Source organism: Carlito syrichta, unplaced genomic scaffold, assembly GCF_000164805.1.
Source record: "Carlito syrichta isolate Samal-C Ts95f unplaced genomic scaffold, Tarsius_syrichta-2.0.1 Scaffold309644, whole genome shotgun sequence".
NCBI classification, from domain to species: Eukaryota; Metazoa; Chordata; class Mammalia; order Primates; family Tarsiidae; genus Carlito; species Carlito syrichta.
In genome coordinates, this window is record NW_007253740.1 from 415,271 (window position 1) to 435,012 (window position 19,742).

Here is a 19,742-nt window from a genome sequence, read left to right on the forward strand (position 1 = left end):
GAGTGCAGTGGCCGCTCCCGGCCACCGCATCCTTGACCTGCTGGACTCCGGCGATCCTTCCGCCTCAGCCTTCCAAGTAGCTGGAACTATAGGCACTCACTATCACGCCCAGCTAATTTTTGATTTATTGTAGAGATGAGGTCTTGTCAAGTGGCCCAGGTGGGTCTCGAACCCGCGGGCTCAGGCAATCCACTCACCTCGACCTCCCAAAGTGCTGGGATTACAGGCTGAGCCACCAAGCCCGGCTTATGTTTTCTAATCTTAAAAAAAAAAAAAAAAGGATAACTGGGATTCATCAAGAGGTAAAAGTAAACTTCCCCAGTATGTTCTTCTGCATCAGCTTGGCCGCCCCCTCCTTCTCTGTTATCACCCCTTACTCTGTCTCGCCAAAGTGTCTTGAGGATAATAGTGAGAAAAAGTAACAGACGCCCTCACACCTGAGTCTGCTCTTTACACCAGGAAAGTTGCCTAAGAAACAGACTATTTCTCAGTGCAAAGTCCTGAGAGAGAAGTGGATGGGCTTGACTGGGATCGGATGCCCAGTCTGTGGAGCTGGTGATTTGGGCATGGGTGTCTGGGCCAACCCTCTCTGCTGTAGCCACCAGCTACAGGACCGTGCCCCAGTCGGAGGAGTGATATTGACAGTCAGGGTTCATCCTTGTCCCCTGCAGGCAAGCCTGTGGAAGGTTGAGCTGTCACCAGAAGTTGTGCTGGAAAAAGAGCTTGGGGGCCGAGGCCAGGGGCTGGGGAGGAGGGTGCAAACCGCGCCGCGACCTAGGCCCTGTGACCCACTGGTCCGTTTCCCAAAATCCACCCAGGTTCTGTCTTTCCGCCGGGATTCTGCCTTGCACCTGTGGAAGGTCATCAGGACACAGCTTATTTTCCAGTGGCTGCACTTGAACCCCCTTCCAAGGCCCTCCGGCGTCATGTCCATGCTTTCGAGCAGATTTCTCTTCTGCCTGGGATACTCCTTTCCAAGATAGATTGTTTCTTATTAGTTACAAGGGGTGGTGCTTTTTGACTTCGTGCCAGATTCTGGCGCTTTCTTGATCCCAGGGGTGGTAGTCCACATAAAAACAGTGCCATCTCAGATGGCTTGGGACTGCTACCCACCATCACATCTTGAGCAAGCTCGGTGCTTGGATCGGCATCAAAATGCAGGTCTTCTGAATTTTAATCAAATGCTCTCCCTCTTCTGCCCAAGTGAGTTCATTTTTTTTTTTTTTTTCTTTCCCATGGTTTCTTTTCGTAGGGGTTCGGCTGTTGCAAAAATAATTGGTAATAATGTCAAGAAGCTTCAGAAGTTTGCCTCCACCGTCAAGATGTGGGTCTTTGAAGAAACGGTTAATGGGAGAAAACTGACAGACATCATAAATAACGATCACGAAAATGTAAAGTATCTTCCTGGACACAAGCTGCCAGAAAACGTGGTAAGACGTTGGGGTGAAAAGTACACTAGGTTCATTCTGCAAGCCATGCCCGCTTGAGCTGCACATAAGCCTTGGAAATGGGAAAGCACCTTCTCTTTTCTTTGGTTCCTTACTACCAGTTCATTGGTTGGTTTTGGTTTTCCTGATTCTGAAAATGGGCTTTGTCTTTGTTTGCTAGGGCTGGCCTAACAGAGTGCCACAGACCAGCAGGCTTAAACAATAGACATGTATTTTTTTACTATTCTGGAGGCTTCAAATCTGAGATCATGGTACCGTGTGCAGTGGCTCATGCCTGTCATCCTAGCACTGTGGGAGGCAGAGGCGAGAGGATTGCCTGAGTCCAGGGGTTCGAGACCAGCCTGGGCAATTTGGCGAGACCTCATCTCTACAATAAATAAAAGAATTAGCTAGAGGTGGTGATGTGCACCTGTAGTCCCAGCTACTTGAAAGGCTGAGGTTGGAGGATCGCCTGAGCCCAGCACTGTACTCCAGCCTGTGTGACGGAGTGAGTCTCCAACTCAAAACAAAACAAAAACAAATCTGAGATTGTGGTGTTGGCAGGTTGATTTCTTCTGAGATCTCTCTCCGGGGCTTGCAGATGGCGTCTCTTCCCAGCGTTGTCATGTGATCTTCCCTCTGAACCTGTCTGTGTCATAATCTCCTCTTATAAAGATAGCAGTCATGCTGGATTAGGGCCCACCCGAATGACATCATATTAAGTTAATTATCTCCTCAAAGACCGTCTCTAAATAGTCACCTTCTGAAGTACCGAGGGTTAAGCCTTCAACATACAGATTTTGGGGGGACACAGCACAGCCCATAACGGGCTTCTCCCTTGACGTTTGCCCGTCCCATCGGAGCTGGAACCAACAACCTTGCCTTCAGCTGTCTGTGTTCCCCAAGTTGATCTGATATCTAAGTGCACATGACTTTGATCAGCTTGCTAGGACGGCTAACGCGCTGGTCTGTAATTAAAATCAGGGTCAAGGCCCAAATTACAGAAGGAGATAGAAGAAAATGGGAATTCTAAGACTGACAGTTTGAAATTCAAACTCATTAGGCCTGGAAGAGAAAAATATAGGTTATTGCCTGACCTTGTTCTCTCGGCTTGCAGGAGAAGAGAGCAGCGTGCCCAGGGAGTGACAGAGGTGTACCCTGCCACTCAGCTGAGTGGGAGTTATGGAGTCTGTTGCTAGTTTCATCCCCTGGTGGCTTTCTGTCAAAATCTGTTTGAGAACCAGACAGTTTTGGCTGCTGATTTTATTTTTATTTTTTTATTTTTTGAGTTGGAGTCTCACTCTGTCACCCAGACTGGAGTGCAGTGGCTGCTCCCGGCCACCACAGCCTCGACCTGCTGGGCTCCAGCGATCCTTCCGCCTCAGCCTTCCAAGTAGCTGGAACTACAGGCACGCGCTACCACGCCCGGCTCGTTATTTATTTATTTAATGTAGAGATGAGGTCTCGCTGCCCAGCTGGGTCTCAAACCCACGGGCTCAGGCAGTTCACTCACCTCAGCCTCCCAAAGGCACGGGATTACAGGCTGAGCCACCGAGCCTGGCTGGCTGCTGATTTTAAACTGCCAGTCTTATAATTCCCGTTTCCAGTTTCTCAGTTAACCTGAGAAACTCTTCTCCTCTGTTCATGAAATACCCTTGACCGTGTATATTCGCACAGCAACCTTCTGCACATGCACCGTGCAGGCGGGGCACACTGTTGGATACTGGGACAGAAGGAGGAATGAGACAAGGAGTTGAGCAGTAGAGACTGATTTGTAAACCAGTAAATGTGGGGAGGTTTAGAGCTCACTGGAGATTTTCATTTGGCTTTTAGTTACGGTGTTTGCTTGGGTCAAGTATATACGTTGTCTCATTTAATTCTCTCCATCACCCTCTTGGGTTGATCCTGTTGCTTTTCTGTGATGATGATGATTCTGACTCTACAGAGTAAGAAAGCAAGGTTCAGAGACACTGAAGAACTTGTCCAAGGTCACACAGCGAGGGGCTGCAGTTGGGGTTTGATTCCTGATGGAGTCATCCCTGAGGCCGCTGCGTCGGTCACCTTCTAGACAAGGACGACTTTTTCCTTCGTGTCACTGAACCAGGACGAGCTGGCATTTCCCCACAGTTACTCTTGGTGCTATTGGAGGTGGAGGAGAGGATGCCTAGAGCTGTGAGCCTAGAAGTTAAGTTGTCCAAATATCTGCTGGAGCGGAGAGAAGGGGCCTTAGTGGAAGGTCTCTGGGTCATCTCTAGTCCATCCTTGGGGTAGAAAATTCTTCTGTGCTGTTCTTGTCTCATTGTTATGAGAGTTGATTGCCCCTTCTGTGAATGACACGCTCCAGTGACCACATCCCTCAGTCTGCTGTATGCCGGAGCCTGAGGGACCTGTCTGTCCACCACCACCGCCCCAAGTGTGGGACCCTGGCTTTCCAGTTCTTTGTTTACCCTCAGGACCCAGCATGGTGCTCTTCCCATTGTTGATGCTCCAGGAATGCTGGGGGAAACTGTAGCCTGTGCTGTGAGCAGGGAGAGAGGCTAGGGAGGAATAACACACAGGAGCCAGGAGTCATCACCTGGAGAGCCTAGCCCACTCAGCTGACCACTGCCTGCCGTCTGTGCCCCCTGGAAGTGGGACATCCGCTCCCAGGACCCTACTGGCATCTAATAGAGCTCTCGAGCTTATTCCTCCTGTCTAACTGGAATTTGATGTCCTTTGACCTGTCTTTCTTTTTTTTTTTTTTTTTGAGTTGGAGTCTCACTCTGTCGCCCAGACTGGAGTGCAATGGCCGCTTCTGGCCACTGCAGCCTGGACCTGCTGGGCTCCGACAATCCTTCTGCCTCAGCCTTCCAAGTCGCTGGAACTACAGGCGCATGCTACCACGTCCGGCTGATTTTTGATTTATTGTAGAGATGAGGTCTCACCAAGTTGCCCAGGCGGGTCTCGAACCCGCAGACTCAGGCAATCCACTCACCTCAACCTCCCAAAGGCGTGGGATTACAGGCTGAGCCACCGAGCCCGGCTGACCTGTCTCTTTCCAATCCCACACCCCACAGACTCTGGTAGCCGCCTGAAAGGCTCGTTTTTAACCTTTTTTTTCCTTGTGAATTCAAGCAGGGGAGGCTTGTTCATTGCCATCCTCACTGGATTGATTTCTGTGCCATCGGTCAGCTGGTGTGCTGGCTTGAGATGGAGTCTTTTTTTGCCTGGTGCCCCCAAACTGATCCTTCCCAGTTCCCCACTGGAAACGTGGCCCCCTCCCACCTAAGAACCTTCTGTCGCAATGAGTTCTCCACGCCGTCTCCTGCTCACTGAAAGCTGGGCTGGCCAGGGTTTATGATTTCCCCTCAGACCTGAATGAAAAGAACGCTTGTTATTTCCTGTCGTTGCAAGATAAAAACCATGGCTCCCATACTCTGTATCCAGAGCCTGTGTTTAGAGCTCATCCAGGCAGAAGGCTCCTCTGCCTTCTTGCTTCAGCCAGCCCCAGTGTGACACCAGGATTTAGATGACAGCGTCCCTTATGAAATACTGTCATTGCCTCTCATCTTTTTTTTCTATGCTCTGCCTGTCTTTTAAAAAAAAAACAGCTTCAAGCCTGTAATCCCAGTACTTTGGGAGGCCGAGGTGAGAGGATTGCCTGAGCCCATGGGTTCAAGACCAGCCCGGGCAACTTGGCAAGACTTTATTTCTATGATAAATAAAAAAATTAGCCGGGTGTGGTGGTGTGCGTCTGTAGTTCCAGCTACTTGGAAGGCTGAGATGGAAGGATTGCCGGAGCCCAGCAGGTCGTCCCTGGGGTGGCTGTGAGTATGCCACTGCACTCCAGCCTAGGCAAAACGGAGTGAGATGCCAACTAAAAAATAAAAGCAAGAAAAATTTTTTTAAAAACGACTTTACTGAGATATAATCCAGTAAAATACTGAGATACATGCTGGGCTTGGTGGCTCAGCCTGTAGTCCCGCGCCTTTGGGAGGCTGAGGTGAGTGGATTGTCTGAGCCCGCGGGTTCAAGACCTGCCTGGGAAACTTGGCGAGACCTCATCTCTACAATGAATAAAAAAAATTAACCGGGCGTGGTAGCGCGCACCTGTAGTTCCAGCTACTTGGAAGACTGAGGCGGAAGGATCGCCGGAGCCCAGCAAGTCGAGGCTGTGGTGGCCGGGAGCGGCCACTGCACTCCAGCCTGGGCGACAGAGTGAGACTCCAACTCAAAAAAAAAAAATACTGAGATACAGATCTAGTAATTCAGATCCTCTACAGACTGTACGGTTCGGTAGTTTTTAGTGTATGCACACCGTTGTGCAACCAGAGCTGCAATCAACTTGGGAACATTTTTGTCACTTGAAAAGAAGCCCAAGCCGGGCTCGGTGGCTCAGCCTGTAATCTCGTGCCTTTGGGAGGCTGAGGTGAGTGGATTGCCTGAGCCCGCAGGTTCGAGACCTGCCTGGGCAACGAGACCTCATCTCTCCAATAAATAAAAAAATTAGCTGGGCGTGGTAGCGCGCGCCTGTAATTCCAGCTACTTGGAAGGTTGAGGCGGAAGGATCGCCGGAGCCCAGCAGGTCGAGGCTGCGGTGGCCGGGAGCGGCCACTGCACTCCTGTCTGAGCGACAGAGTGAGACTCCAACCCAAAAAAAAAAGAAAAGAAAAGAAAAGAAGCCCTATACCCTTTAGTCATCACTGCCTAATTCCCTACCGTCCCCTCAGTCTAGGCAGTCACTAATCCACTTTCTCTCTCTGTAGATTTGCTTATTCTCAACATTTCAGGCAAATGACATCAGACTCTCTGAGGTCTCCTGTGATGGCTTCTTGCACCTAGAATGCTGTTGTCAAGGTTCCTCCATTCCTCCGTGGGGCAGAAGTCATCAATACCTCATTTCTTTTTTTTTTTTTTGAGTGGGGGTCTCGCTCTGTCACCCAGACTGGAGTGCAGCGGCACACTCACGGCCGCCACAGCCTCGACCTGCTGGGCTCGGATGATCCTTCTGCCTCAGCCTTCCAAGTAACTGGAACCACAGGCACACACCACCATGCCTGGCTAATTGTTTTTTGATTTCTTGTGAAGATGAGGTCTTGCCAAGTTGCTCCAGCTGGTCTCCATCTCCTGGGCTCAAGCAGTCCTCCTGCCTCCGCTTCCCAAAGTGTTGGGATTGCAGGTGTGAGCTACCATGCCCAGCTAAGAACTCTTTATGTATTCTAGATACAAGTCCTGTTTCAAATATAATTCATAAGCGTTTTCTTCTGCGCTGTAGTTTTTCTTTTAACTTGCTCGATAGTATCCTTGGAAGCATGAAAGTTTCTACTTTTGCAGTTCAGTCTATACCCTTTGACCTCCTGCTCACTCTTTGGGTCTGCATTCACTGATGTTTCCTTAGCCCTGAGAAGAGTGCCTGGTATTGTTCGTGGTCTGAACAAATGCCATGGATGGTGGAAATGGTGAGAAAGAGCAGTTTGGTGTTATAGGTGGTGTCAGATCACATGGGAAATGAGGTTAGGCCAGGACTTTTATTCATTTATTTTTTTGAGTTGGAGTCTCTCTCCCTTGCCCAGGCTGGAGTTCCATGGCACACTCACTGCCACCCCAGCGTTGACCTGCTGGGCTCTGGTGATCTTTCCACCCCAGCCTTCCAAGTAGCCAGAAGTAGGCGTGTGCTACCATGCCTGGCTAATTTTTGATGTATTGCAGAGACGAAGTCTTGCTATGTTGCCCAGGCTGGTCTCGAACCCGCGGGCTCAGGCAATCCACTTGCATCGGCCTCCCAAAGTGCTGGAATTACAGGTTAAGCCACCAAGCCTGGCCTTTTTTGTTTTTTTTTTAAATTGATCATTACATTTGCATATTAGGGTTGGGATAATATCTATTAATTTTAGCTGAAAAGCTTCTGAAAATTAGACTATCCCTTCAGTGGGAAGCCTCAATGTTAGATCTTGCTCCCAAATTTAGTTCTTTGATTTTCACGAGAGGCATAGTCTTCACTGGGAGAGCTTCACTGGGACACGTGGGCCCTCCCCTGGAGTTTCCGATTCAGTGGGTCTCTGTGAAGCCTTGAATTTGCATCTCTCGTAAGTTCCCGGTGATGGGGATGCTGTTGGCTCAGAACCTGCACTTGGGGAACCACTGTGTACATTATGACATAGCCAGTTGGTGCTATTGGGGTCGTCTTGACCGCTGTTTTTCCAAAAGCAGCCTCGCTTACCTGCAGTGGCATGCTTATATAGAATCATCGGATAAGCTTGTCTGTGTCCGAGGATCATTTTTTGCCTGTGCAGCCAAGGATGTGAATTTCACCTGAGATCTTGACTGAGAGCGAGGTTAGAAGAGCGGAAAGCAAATTCAATGTTTTTGAACCTCTATCCTGTTCCTGGTACTACATTGCTAAGGGTTTTACTCATGATACTGTGCTGATGTCCCCAGAGAATGTAGGTGAGTTGCCCTCGGTGCCCAGCAAGCCATCTGGCCATAGAGCCAGACCATTTTTAAACCATGCCATTCTCAGGCTACCAAAATTGTTCCAGCATGTAGAGTCATACAGACTTGAGCTAGAAATAATTTCAAGGTCCTAAGAGATCAAATAAGCGTGAGGATAGCCTTAGTGTCCTTTATTTGTTATCGTTGTTAATCCATCATTACTAGGGTATTGATACAAAAAGTATGTGGTGGGGCTCATGGATTTTAGGGGAGGGTGATCTTCGTTTGAATGATAGGAAAATTCTTAAAATACTATATTAAAAGCATATAAAAGTATTAATTCTATAAATGTAACTTTAGATATCTCTATAGGCTCAGAGATGCCTGGAAGGAAATGTACCAAGATATTGACAGTGATTAGTTCTAGTTCTGGGATTATGAGCAGTCCTTATTTTCCTACTGTACTTTTTTTTTTTTCAGATTTGATCCAGTGAGTCTACTTATAGTTATAAGTGAATGGAGAAAACATTTTAATGTCAGTTGATTTTGAAGGCCATAGAATAGCATTTTTGGAGGGTCAAGTGGTGAGTCTGAGCCAGGCGCAGTGGTTCATGTCTGTAAGTAATCCCACCACTTTAGGAGACCAAGGCAAGAGGATTGCCTGAGGGCAGGAGTTTTAGACCTGCTTGGGCGACATGGTGAGAGCTTGTCTCTACAGTAAATCAAAAAATTAGCCAGGCATGGTGATACGTGTCTGTAGTCCAAGCTACTTGGAAGGCTGAGGCGGAAAGATCGCCTGAACCCAGCAGGTTGAGGCTTCAGTGACTGCGAGCATGCCACTGCACTCCAGCCTCGATGACAGAGTGAGAATCCAACTCAAAAAAAAAAAGAAAAAAGAAAAATGAGAACTGTATGCAGTGGCTCACACCTTCAGGAGACAGAGGCAAGGAGATTACCTAAGCCCAGGGGTTCTAGACCAGCCTGGCCAACTTGGTGAGACCTCATCTCTACAATAAATCAAAAAAATTAGCTGGGCGTGGTAGTGCGCGCCTGTAATTCCGGCTACTTGGAAGGCTGAGGCGGAAGGATCGCCGGAGCCCAGCAGGTCGAGACTGCACTCCAGTCTGGGTGACAGAGTGAGACTCGAACTCAAAAAAAAAAAAAAAGTATTTCTAGGAGGCAGGCAGATTTTTCTGGTGAACAAGCTTTCATTTGTCAAGTCTTTGTTGTTTCAAAACCCCGTCATTTGTATTGCTTAATTTGAATGTGCTCTGTGAAGTAGTGAGGCAGAAAAGTTCATCTTTATCCCATTTTATACACGGGGTGGCTGAGGTCCCAGACGCAGTTGCTTGCAGATAAGAAACTGAGACCTTCAAAGTGACATCTCTTCTCTTTGGTTCTGGTGTTTCTTCCAAGTCACCATGTTGACCTTGCCCTGACAAAGCACAAGGAAGGGGCGTGTGTGTGTTCAAGGTGGACAGGGAAGAAGAGGAACAGTGGATCCAGAGAAGCTCAAAGGTTGCATGACTTGGCCCCTCACATCAGGGGCCTAGTGGCGATATCTGAAGACACTTTGTTGTCACTGTGGGGGGAAGTGGGAGGCTGCTTCTCACATCTGGTAGGTAGGAGCTAGGTGCTGCCAGACCCCCTGCGGGACGTTTGTAAAACAGATTCCACAATAAAGTCATCTGGCTCCCAGTGTCCGTCGTTCTGAGTTTGAGAAACCCCGTACTCACGTGATACTGAAAAAGGAATTGCTATTAATAGTACAGTACTGAAAACTCAGAATCAGCCTATGGGTATCTTACATATAGAGAGGAAATTTTTTTTTTTGAGTTGGAGTCTCACTCCATTGCCCAGGCTAGAGTGCAGTGGCACACTCACGGCCACCCCAGCATTGACCCTCTGGGCTCCGGCGATCCTCCCGCCTCAGCCTTCCAAGTAGCCAGAACTACAGGCGCCCGCTACCACGCCTGGCTAATTTTTTGATTTCTTGTAGAGATGAGGTCTCGCCAAGTTGCCTGGGTTGGTCTCGAACCTGCAGGCTCAGACAATCCACTCGTCTTGACCTCCCAAAGTGCTGGCATGACAAGCTGAGCCAACGAGCCCGGCCTAGAGAGGAATTTAATACACGACAAAGTTATTGTTTTAAATTAGAAAAAAGCCACGCTTGGTGGCTCAGCCTGTAATCCCGCGCCTTTGGGAGGTTGAGGTGAGTGGATTGCCTGAGCCTGCAGGTTCGAGACCTGCCTGGGCAACTTGGCAAGACCTCATCTCTACAATAAATCAAAAATCAGCCGGGCATGGTAGTGCGCGCCTATAGTTCCAGCTACTTGGAAGGCTGAGGCGGAAGGATCGCCAGAGCCCAGTGGGTAGAGGCTGCGGTGGCCGGGAGTGGCCACTGCACTCCAGTCTGGGCAAGGGAGTGAAACTCCAACTCAGAAAAAAATAATAATAAATAAATAAAAATTTTTAAAAAGTTAGATTAAAAAAAAAAAAAAAAGGCTGCCAGACCCCATGTGAGACGGGGATTAGGAAGTGTGATCTCCAGCCAGGAAGGCTGGTGGCTCAAGGGGGCGGAGGGGCCTGGGTTCTCAGGAAGGCGGTGGGGGGACGGTGGGAGCCCGGACAGACATGTGAGAGCAGAATGAGCTTTGCCCACAGAGGACAGCAGGGTGGTTGCGGGTGGGCCTGGGAGATGAACAGCACCGGGAACCAGAAACTGCCTTGTTGGAGGGTGGACTGTCTGGGAGTGAGAGGACTGGAGGAGTCGGTGGAGAGTCGGTCATGGGTCTTTGCCCCGTGCCTCCCAGCCTAGGTGACCCGACTGGAGAAGCCCCTCCAAAGGGGAAAGCAGACCGACCTCCCTGCCTCGGGGTGCTGGCAAGAGAGGGGGCAGAGCTGAGAGTGGGGCTGGGACCTGCCGTGTGGGGCCGAGTGTGCGGTCGCCCACACCAGCATGAGCTAACATGATGTCTTGGCTCATACAGCTAAAATCCAGGTAGGGCTGGCTTCAGGTGCAGCCTGTACCCGCGGCATAATGATGCTTTTTGTCTTCTTTTGAGCCGGGGGTCTCACTCTGTTTCACCTCACTCAGGTCTCACCTGAGTGGCTGGGACTAGACGCACACCACCACGCCTGGCTCATTTTTTGATTTATTGTAGAGACGAGGTCTCGCCATGTTGCTCAGGCTGGTGTCTTGCCTCCGCCTCCCAAAATGCTGGGATTACAGGCATGAGCCACAGCGCCGGTAGCTTCTGGCTCTGATTGGTTAATGTGCCCATCAGCTTGAATGAGCTGAGGCGCATCCCTGGACTGGAAAGGGGCCATTCCCCCCTACTGCATGGGTGAAGTGGGGAAGTGGTAGCAGTGAGAGGAAATTCAGGGGCATTTCTGCTGAAAGGAAGGGGAATGGAGCAGGGCAATGAGTGGTGGAAGTCCTACACACCCGCTGAAGGAATGGGGGACGAAACAGCCCCAGATGGTTTCCCTGTGGGGATGGTTTGCACAAGGGAGTGACTCTCAGCGACCGTTGGTGAAGGTGAAGGCCAAGAGACGCGAGAGCCACCTGCTGGCGTGGCTGAAAGAACAAGGGATCCATCTTGCTGTCACATAACAGCGATCTGGCAGCTTTGCTTCACTGTTGTTCTTGGTCCCATGTTGCTTTTTCCTGTGTCGTCTCCTGGGCTTTGTTACCTTCCCCGTGGTCAAGGTTAAGCTGTCAAGGTTTTCTTTCTTTCTTTCTTTCTTTCTTTCTTTCTTTCTTTCTTTCTTTCTTTCTTTCTTTCTTTCTTTCTTTCTTTCTTTCTTTCTCTTTCTTTCTTTCCTTCCTTCCTTCTTTCTTTCTTCCTTTCTTTCTTCCTTCCTTCCTTTCCTTCCTTTCTTTCCTTCCTTCCTTCCTTCATTCTTTTCCTCCTTCCTTGTTTCTCTTTCTGAGTCGGGGTCTCGCTCTATCACCCAGGCTGGAGTGCAATGGTGGGAGCCCAGCTTACCACAGCCTTGACCCCCTGGGTTCAAGTGATCCTCCTGCCCCAGTCCTCCATGCCCCCCAGGTGTACACCACCACACCCAGGTAATTTTCTGTATTTTTTTTGTAAATACGGAGTCTCCCTTTGTTGCCAAGGCCGGTCTCAAACTCCTGGGCTCAAGCAAATCTCTTGCCACGGCCTTCCTAAGTGCTGCTATTACAGGCGGGAGCCACCGCGCCTGGCCTGTCAAGATTTCCAACTCATAGAAAGGGGAAGAGAAAGTGTGGAGGAGGCAACCCACTGTTTTCAGGGCTCTGGGCCGTCAGTGGTCACACGGCTCCCTCTCCCAGTCCACTGATGAGACCCTGGCCTGCGGCTATGTGGAACTGCGAGGGCTGCTGGGAAATGCGGTCCCTAGCTGGCTGTCTGGTGACCAGCTTATAGGTGTGTGATTATGGAGAAAAGGGAGAAGGGATTTGGGCTAGGAGTTGGAGGTCTCATCACAACCTCCAAGCCAAGTTTCCCGGAGGCTTCTCTGTTTCCAGTGCTGCTCCTGTGACAGATGGGGTGGCCTTAGAAGACCCTTCCTCCGAGGTCCTTCATTCTGGGAACTAGGGATGCTTAATGGGAACTGTATCGATTATAATTGGGTGCACATGACAGAGAACCTAAAATAACAGTGATGTAAGCAAAGTAAAGGAGCGTGCCTTTTTCTCTCATGTAAAAGACGTGCGGAGTTAGAGTTTCGTGGTATCCTACTATTCTATCCTCGCAGCGTGTCCTCTGCTCCTCATGGTCCAGCCATTTCCGTGCATTCCCTCCGGCAAAGGAAGGAAGAAACACCTTCCAGGACACTTTCCCAAAGTCACAGCAGCACTTCCGCTTTGGCACTGTGGGTCAGAACTTAGTCATGTGGCACACCTGGCTGCTAAGGGGGCTGGGAAGTGGAGCCTTCTGTCTGGCATTCAGGAGCCCAGCTCAAATCTGGGGGTTCTGTTGCCAGGGAAAAGGGAGAACAGACACTGGCCGGGCACAGGCAGGCTCTGCTGGGGACCACGGCCCTGGCACCCTCGTCACGTGTCCCCACTCCTGTTCCTGGTAAACCTGCACTCGTCCTTATCTCAAGGAAAGGAACCATCAATAGCTGACGTGTACTGAGTGCGAATCGGGTGCCAGATGTGGCTCTGTGTCAGTCACTTCTCTGTAGCCCTCGCAAAGGAGAGCTTATTGTGGGAAGGTTTAAGGGGTGCCCCAGGGGCAGGGAAAACAGCAGGGATAGAGTGCTCAGAGTTCAGCAGCTTCAGGAAAGGGAACCTCCCCGGAAAGGCTGAGGGGAACAAACATGCCACCCAGCCCACCTGAGAGGGCCCGGGGCCCCGGGAGAGGGGCTGCCTGGTGGGAGGTGGCACCAGGCCAGAGCCACCACGAGCCCGAGTGGGAATGGCCCAAGGAGGCTGGTTAGTACTCTTTTTTTTTTTTTGAGTTGGAGTCTCACTCTGTCGCCCAGACTGGAGTGCAGTGGCCGCTCCCGGCCACCACAGCCTCGACCTGCTGGGCTCCAGTGATCCTTCTGCCTCAGCCTTACGAGTAGGTGGAACTACAGGCGTGTGCTACCACGCCCGGCTGGGTTTTTTTTGATGTGTTGTAGAGATGAGGTCTCGCCAAGTTGCCCAGGAGATTCTCGAACCCGCGGACTCAGGCAATCCACTCACCTCAGCCTCCCAAAGGTGCAGGATTACAGGTTGAGCCACCGAGCCCGTCTGGTTAGCACGCTTGACCTGTCTGTTCCCACCCTTTGGTCTCCTGGCAGTGTCCCCCACCCCCACACTGGCTGACTCCAGCAGGAGGCCAGAGCCCCGGGGAGCCAGGACCCATCCGCGGAAGTCCGCCTGCTGGGAACTAAGTCAGGGAGATAAGCCAAAGCTGGAGAGGGCCCGGAGGAAGGGGTCGGGAGAGCCGCAGGGAATGACCCACACGGGGCTACGACGACGCCTGTGACAGATGAGGAGGCTGAGGCTTGGAGAGGGTCGGCCCGTTGCCCAGCTGGTGAAGCAGGGCCCTCCCGGCTTCAGGCCCCCACGAGTAATAAGGAGGACTAAGCAGACACTCCACTGCCCTTTGTTGCCGGATGTCCGGTGCCCTGCACATAGTAGGCGTCGGATAGATGGTCTGTGAATGTCACCGTTAAGCGGCGCCTTCGGTTGCAAGATCGTGAGGGTTTCCTCCGCCTTGTGGTTCCAGGTGGCCGTCTCCAGTCTCAGCGAGGCGGTACAGGACGCAGATCTGCTGGTGTTTGTTATTCCTCACCAGTTCATCCACAGGATCTGCGACGAGCTCACCGGGCGAGTGCCCAAGGAGGCGCTGGGCATCACACTCATCAAGGTAGCCAGGTGCCAGGTGCCGGGATGGTGGGGAGGGGGAGCATGCGGGTTGCCGGGACAGTTCACTTCCTGCTTAGGTGCTGGGCTGACGGGAGGTCGTGGCAGGTTTTGGTTCGTGTCTTGAAAGATGCCCGGAAGGTGATGAAACCCACGTCCCCCAAGCCTCGCTCGGCTCACGTCCAGAAGTGGGCTGCCATTGTGGAGAGGTGGCGGGTGGTGGTGCAGGGAGGGCGGCCTCCTCCCCACGAGCCATGCAGTCAGAGCCTTCCAGTGGAGTCGCCAGTGCTTTTCATTCGCTGGAAGATCAATCCCCATGGGTTCCGAGTCCTAGATACGTGCCCTGAAGCATGGGTTTTTGACCAGAAATCCATGAACCACCCCCAGAAAGTCCCTAGATAGAATTCAGGAGGTTCAGGCACCTACATGTGGATTTAAAAACCTGTCATTTTAAAGCCGGGCACGCTGGCTCACACCTGTCACTGCAGCAGTTTGGGAGGCTGAGGTGAGAGGATTACCTGAGCCCACGGATTCAAGACCAGCCCGGGCAACATGGTGAGACCTCGTCTCTATAATAAATCAAAAAAGTAGTTGGGCATGGGTGCACGCATGGGAAGGCGGAGGCAGAAGGATTGCCGGAGCCCAGCAGGTCGAGGCAGTAGTGACTGTGAGTGTGCCACTGCACTCCAGCCTGGGTGAGAGTGAGACTCCGACTCAAAAACAAAAAACAAAAAACCTTGTCATTTTAATTCACTTTGACTTGTAGCTGAGTTGAGTGTTCCCTTCATTCATGGATGTAGCGACAACCATAGCTTCAGCTACGGTAGTGTTAGCAGGACTGGATCAGCGCTGTCACTCAAAATCACAGGGACTTTCTTTTCACCTTACAACTCGCATCTCTCAAGGTGTCATTATTCTTGTTGCTGCTTGGAAATTATGGTCAATTTTACACCTGCCATGACTTCTAATTTTTTTTTTTTTTTTTGAGTTGGAGTCTCACTTTGTCGCCCAGACTGGAGTGCAGTGGCCGCTCCCGGCCACCGCAGCCTCGACCTGCTGGGCTCCGGCGATCCTTCCGCCTCAGCCTTCCAAGTAGCTGGAACGACAGGCGCGCGCTACCACGCCCAGCTGATTTTTTGATTTATTGTAGAGATGAGGTCTCGCTGCCCAGGCGGGTTTCGAACCCGCAGGCTCAGGCAATCCACTCACCTCAGCCTCCCAAAGGCGCGGGATTACAGGCTGAGCCACCGAGCCCGGCGACATCTATTTTTAATTGCATTAATAGAACAGTGTGTGTATCACTTTATCACAAGTTGGTTTAGCATTTGGTAACTGTATTTCAGTATAATTGGATTCATAGGTAATCTTAGGTATTTTGTCGTATGCATATGACATTCTTAGAATCCGTACACCTCACCAGACTGCCAGGGGTATGCCCCTGTTGTTAAAAGATTAAGAACTTCCTAAGGTTGGGTGTGGTGGCTCATGCCTGTCATCCTAGCATTTTGGGAGCCCAAGGCAAGAGGATTGCCTGAGCCTACTGGTTTGACACCATGCTGGGTAACATGGTGAGACCTTACCTTATTGTTTAAAACAATAAATTTTAAAAATTAGCTGGGTGTTGTGACGCATGTCTGTAGTTCCAGCTACTTGGAAGGCTGAAGTGGAAGGTTCCTCTGAGCCCAGCAGGTTGAGCTATGGTGGCTATGAGCATGCCACTGCACTCCAGCCTGGGTGACTGAGTAAGACTCCAACTCAAAAATAATACTAATAATAACAAGATTAAGAACTCCCTAAGGCCAGGCGTAGTGGCTCCTGCCTGTAATTCCAGCACTTTGGGAATCTGAGAAGAGAGCCCAGGGGTTCGAGAACATCCTAGGCAACATAGTAAGACTTTGCATCTCTACAAAAAAAAAGCTAGCCAGGCACGGTGGTGCACGCCTGTTGTCCCAGCTACTTGGGAGGCTAAGGCGGAAGGATCACCTAAACCCAGGAGGTAGAGGCTGCAGTGAGCCATGATCGTACCACTGCACTCTAGCCTGGGTGACAGAGTGAGACCCCCACTCAAAAAAAAAAAAAAAACTCCATAGAGAGACTGTTCCAGAGCATTTATAGATGAGTGTTTATTAAAGCAAACTGGAGCAGCCCAAATGTCAGCAAAAGAGCAGATAAATGAACTGTGAACTGCTCATTGTAGAGTACTCCTCAGCAGTGACAGGAACAAACCAAGAGGTTCATGCAGCTGCATGGGTGAGTCTCTCAATAATATTCTAGTAGAAGACAGCACATCACAAGTGAACGGTACAGTTCCATTCAGAGACTTCTCAAAACAGGTGTGCTGGCATAGAACATTGTGTAGGGACCATTGTGGGTGGGAAACTGACCAAGAAGAGCAAGGGAGTGAGGCCTGCAGCGATCAGGGTGAGGAGGGTAACTCCAGGGAGACACGCGGGACTTCAGTGGCATCAGTCAAGTTCAATTTCTTTTTCTTTTTGGTTCATTGCATTTTTATTGGCATGGCATTTTTTTTTTTTTTTTTTTGGGTCGGAGTCTCACTCGGTCACCCAGACTGGAGTGCAGTCGCTGCTCCCGGCCACCGCAGCCTCGACCTGCTGGGCTCCGGCGATCCTTCCGCCTCAGCCTTCCAAGTAGCTGGAACGACAGGCGCGCGCTACCACGCCCGGCTAATTTTTGATTTATTGTACAGATTAGGTCTCACCAAGTTGCCCAGGTGGGTCTCGAACCCGCGGGCTCAGGCAGATACTCACCTCAGCCTCCCAAGGCGCGGGATTACAGGCTGAGCCACCGAGCCCGGCTGTGGCATGGCATTTTATCAACAGAGCTTGAAATAGAGGAAAACTGTTTCCAAAGTATATGAAAGAGTTGGATTTCAGAAAACAAAATTAAGCCAGGCTCAGTGGCCCAGCCTGTAAACCTTGGGAAACTGAGATGAGTGGATTGCCTGAGCACATGGGTTCGAGACCCGCCTGGGCAACTTGGCAAGACCTCATCCCTACAATAAATCAAAAATCAGCCGGGTGTGGTAGCACGCGCCTGTAGTTCCAGCTACTCGGAAGGCTGAGGCGGAAGGTTTGCCAGAGCCCAGCAGGTCGTGGCTGCGGTGGCCGGGAGCGGCCACTGCACTCCAGTCTGGGTGACTGAGTGAGACTCCAACTCACAAAAAAAAAAAAAAGAGAAACAAAACAAAATTAAGTATCTAGTCATATATTTTATTTGTTAAAAATTCTCAGCCGGGCTCAATGACTCAGCCTGTAATCCCAGTACTTTGGGAGACCAAGGTGAGTGGATTGCCTGAACCCACGGGTTCAAGACCAGCCCAGGCAATTTGGCAAGACCTCGTCTCTGCAATAAATAAAAAAATTGGCTGGATGTGGTAGTACACAACTATAGTTCTGGCTAGTTGGAAGACTGAGGCAAAAGGATCCCTGGAGTCCAGTAAGCCAACACTGGGGTGGCCGTGAGTGTGCCATTGCACTCCAGCCTGGGCAATGGGGTGAGACTCTAACTCCAACTCCAAAAAAAAAAAAATCTTGCTGGGCACGGTGGCTCAAGCCTGTAATCCCACCACTTTGGGAGGCGGAGGTGAGAAGATTGCCTGAGCTTGGGGGTTCAAGACCAACCTGAGCAACATGGTAAGACCTCGTCTCTACAATAAATAAAATTAGCTGGGCATGGTGGCATGTGCCTGTGTTTCTAGCTACTTGGAAGGCTGAGGTGGAAGGATCACCTGAGCCCAGTAGGTTGAGGCTGTGGCTGTGAGCATGCCACTGCACTCCAACCTGGGTGACAGAGTGAGACTCCAACTAAAAAAAAAAAAAAAAAATTCTTATTTACCTTTTTCTTCCCAAGAGTGAGTGTAGAAAGCTTCTCAGGTCTGTTTTGAGGTGATTTCAAGCAGAATCCCGGAGCTTAGCTTGGGCTATGCCTTCAGGAGGAGTGACTGACTCCATTATGTCTGCAGAATAATGAATCCATTCCCAAATGATAGCATGGTAGATTAGCTGGTCATTTGCATAGATTCATGAAAATACCAGTTCTTCTTTTTGCAGGTTTGCAGGTTTAATTTCTTAACCTGGATGGTGAGTACATGGTCATTTTATTCTTTTAATTTTCCGGTTCTTTATTTTTAGTTATTAATTTTTTTTGAGTTGAAGTCTCACTCCGTCGCCCAGACTGGAGTGCAGTGGCACACTCACGGCCACCCCAGCGTCGACCTGCTGGACTCCAGCGATGCTTCCGCCTCAGCCTTCCAAGTAGCCGGAACTACAGGCGCACACTACCATGCCCAGCTAATTTTTTGATTGTAGAGATGAGGTCTTGCCAAATTGCCCAGGCTAGTCTTGAACGCATGGGCTCAGGCAGTCGTCTCACCATGGCCTCCCAGAGTGCTGGAATTACAGACTTGAGCCACTGCACCTGTCCTTTTTTTTTAATTGTAGAAATGAGGTCTCTCTATCTTGCTCAGGCTGGTCTTGAACCTCTGAGCTCAGGCAGTCTTTTCACCTCCACCTCCCAAAGTGCTGGGATTACAGGTATGAGCCACCACACATGGCTTTTCTGTTCTTTAAATACCACATAGGAGGGGGATGCCAGAAAGCCAGAATTTGTTTATAGGAAATGTGTATTCTTACGTATTTAAACTTCAGTCACCTTCAAAATACTATCCGTTTGATGCAGTACACCTGTCCCTATTGAGATGCTTTTTCCACTGCTCAAAACAGTTTTTGAACTCAGTGATTTTGATGCCTTTTAGTGCTTCTGCCTTTTTTTTTTTTTTTTTTGAGTTGGAGTCTCACTCTGTCCCCCAGGCTGGAGTACAGTGGCATACTCACAGCCACCGCAGCTTCCACCTGCTGGGCTCCAGCAATCCTTCTGCCTCAGCCTTCCGAGTAACCAGAACTACAGGGGTGCGCTACCATACCCAGCTAATTTTTAATTTATTGTAGAGTCTAAATCTCTCCAAGTTGCCTGGGCTGGCCTCAAGCCCACAGGCTCCGGCAATCTACTTGCCTCGGCCTCCCAAAGTGTTGGGATGACAGGCTGAGCCACCGAGTCCAGCCGCTTCTCTGCTTTCTGTTTCACCTTTTCCACATCAGTGAAATATTTCCCTTTGAGGACTTTTCTCATCTGGGGAAGCAAAAAATAAGGAATATGGGGCACAGGGACCATGCCGTTTTTGGTCAAGCACCACTGGACACTCAGCCCTGTGTGGACAGGTGTGCTTGTGAATCGCCCATCATGAAATGAGCAAACACATTGAGAGAATCTCCAGTAAAATTCCCTGAAGCCCAACGCAGCCTCTCACAACAGCACTAGCTGGTACCCTGATGCCGATGGGTTCCGAGAACACTTCCCCAACAGGGGAAGCTTGTACTACAAGCAACCCGCCCTCCGAAAGATAATTCCAGGTTTTTCTGGGTCCCCCTTATATGCAGCATGTAGGTTTGCCCTTGTAAATAGAAGATATTTTTCTTTTCTTTCTTTCTTTTTTTTTTTTTTTTGAGTCGGAGTCTCACTCTGTCGCCTAGACTGGAGGG

General features: G+C 50.2%; 1 protein-coding gene across 1 annotated transcript in view; it reads left to right on the forward strand.

Annotated features, from left to right (window-relative positions):
- Positions 1-1,251: 1,251 nt before the first annotated feature.
- The window catches only part of GPD1L (glycerol-3-phosphate dehydrogenase 1 like), a 49,186-nt gene continuing 30,695 nt past the window's right edge, over positions 1,252-19,742 (forward strand). Inside the window, exons 1-2 of the mRNA XM_008067495.2 lie at positions 1,252-1,430; positions 14,048-14,188. Of these exons, the coding sequence (XP_008065686.2) occupies positions 1,323-1,430; positions 14,048-14,188 (249 nt within the window). The 5' untranslated portion in view covers positions 1,252-1,322. The remainder of the gene's footprint in view (positions 1,431-14,047; positions 14,189-19,742) is intronic.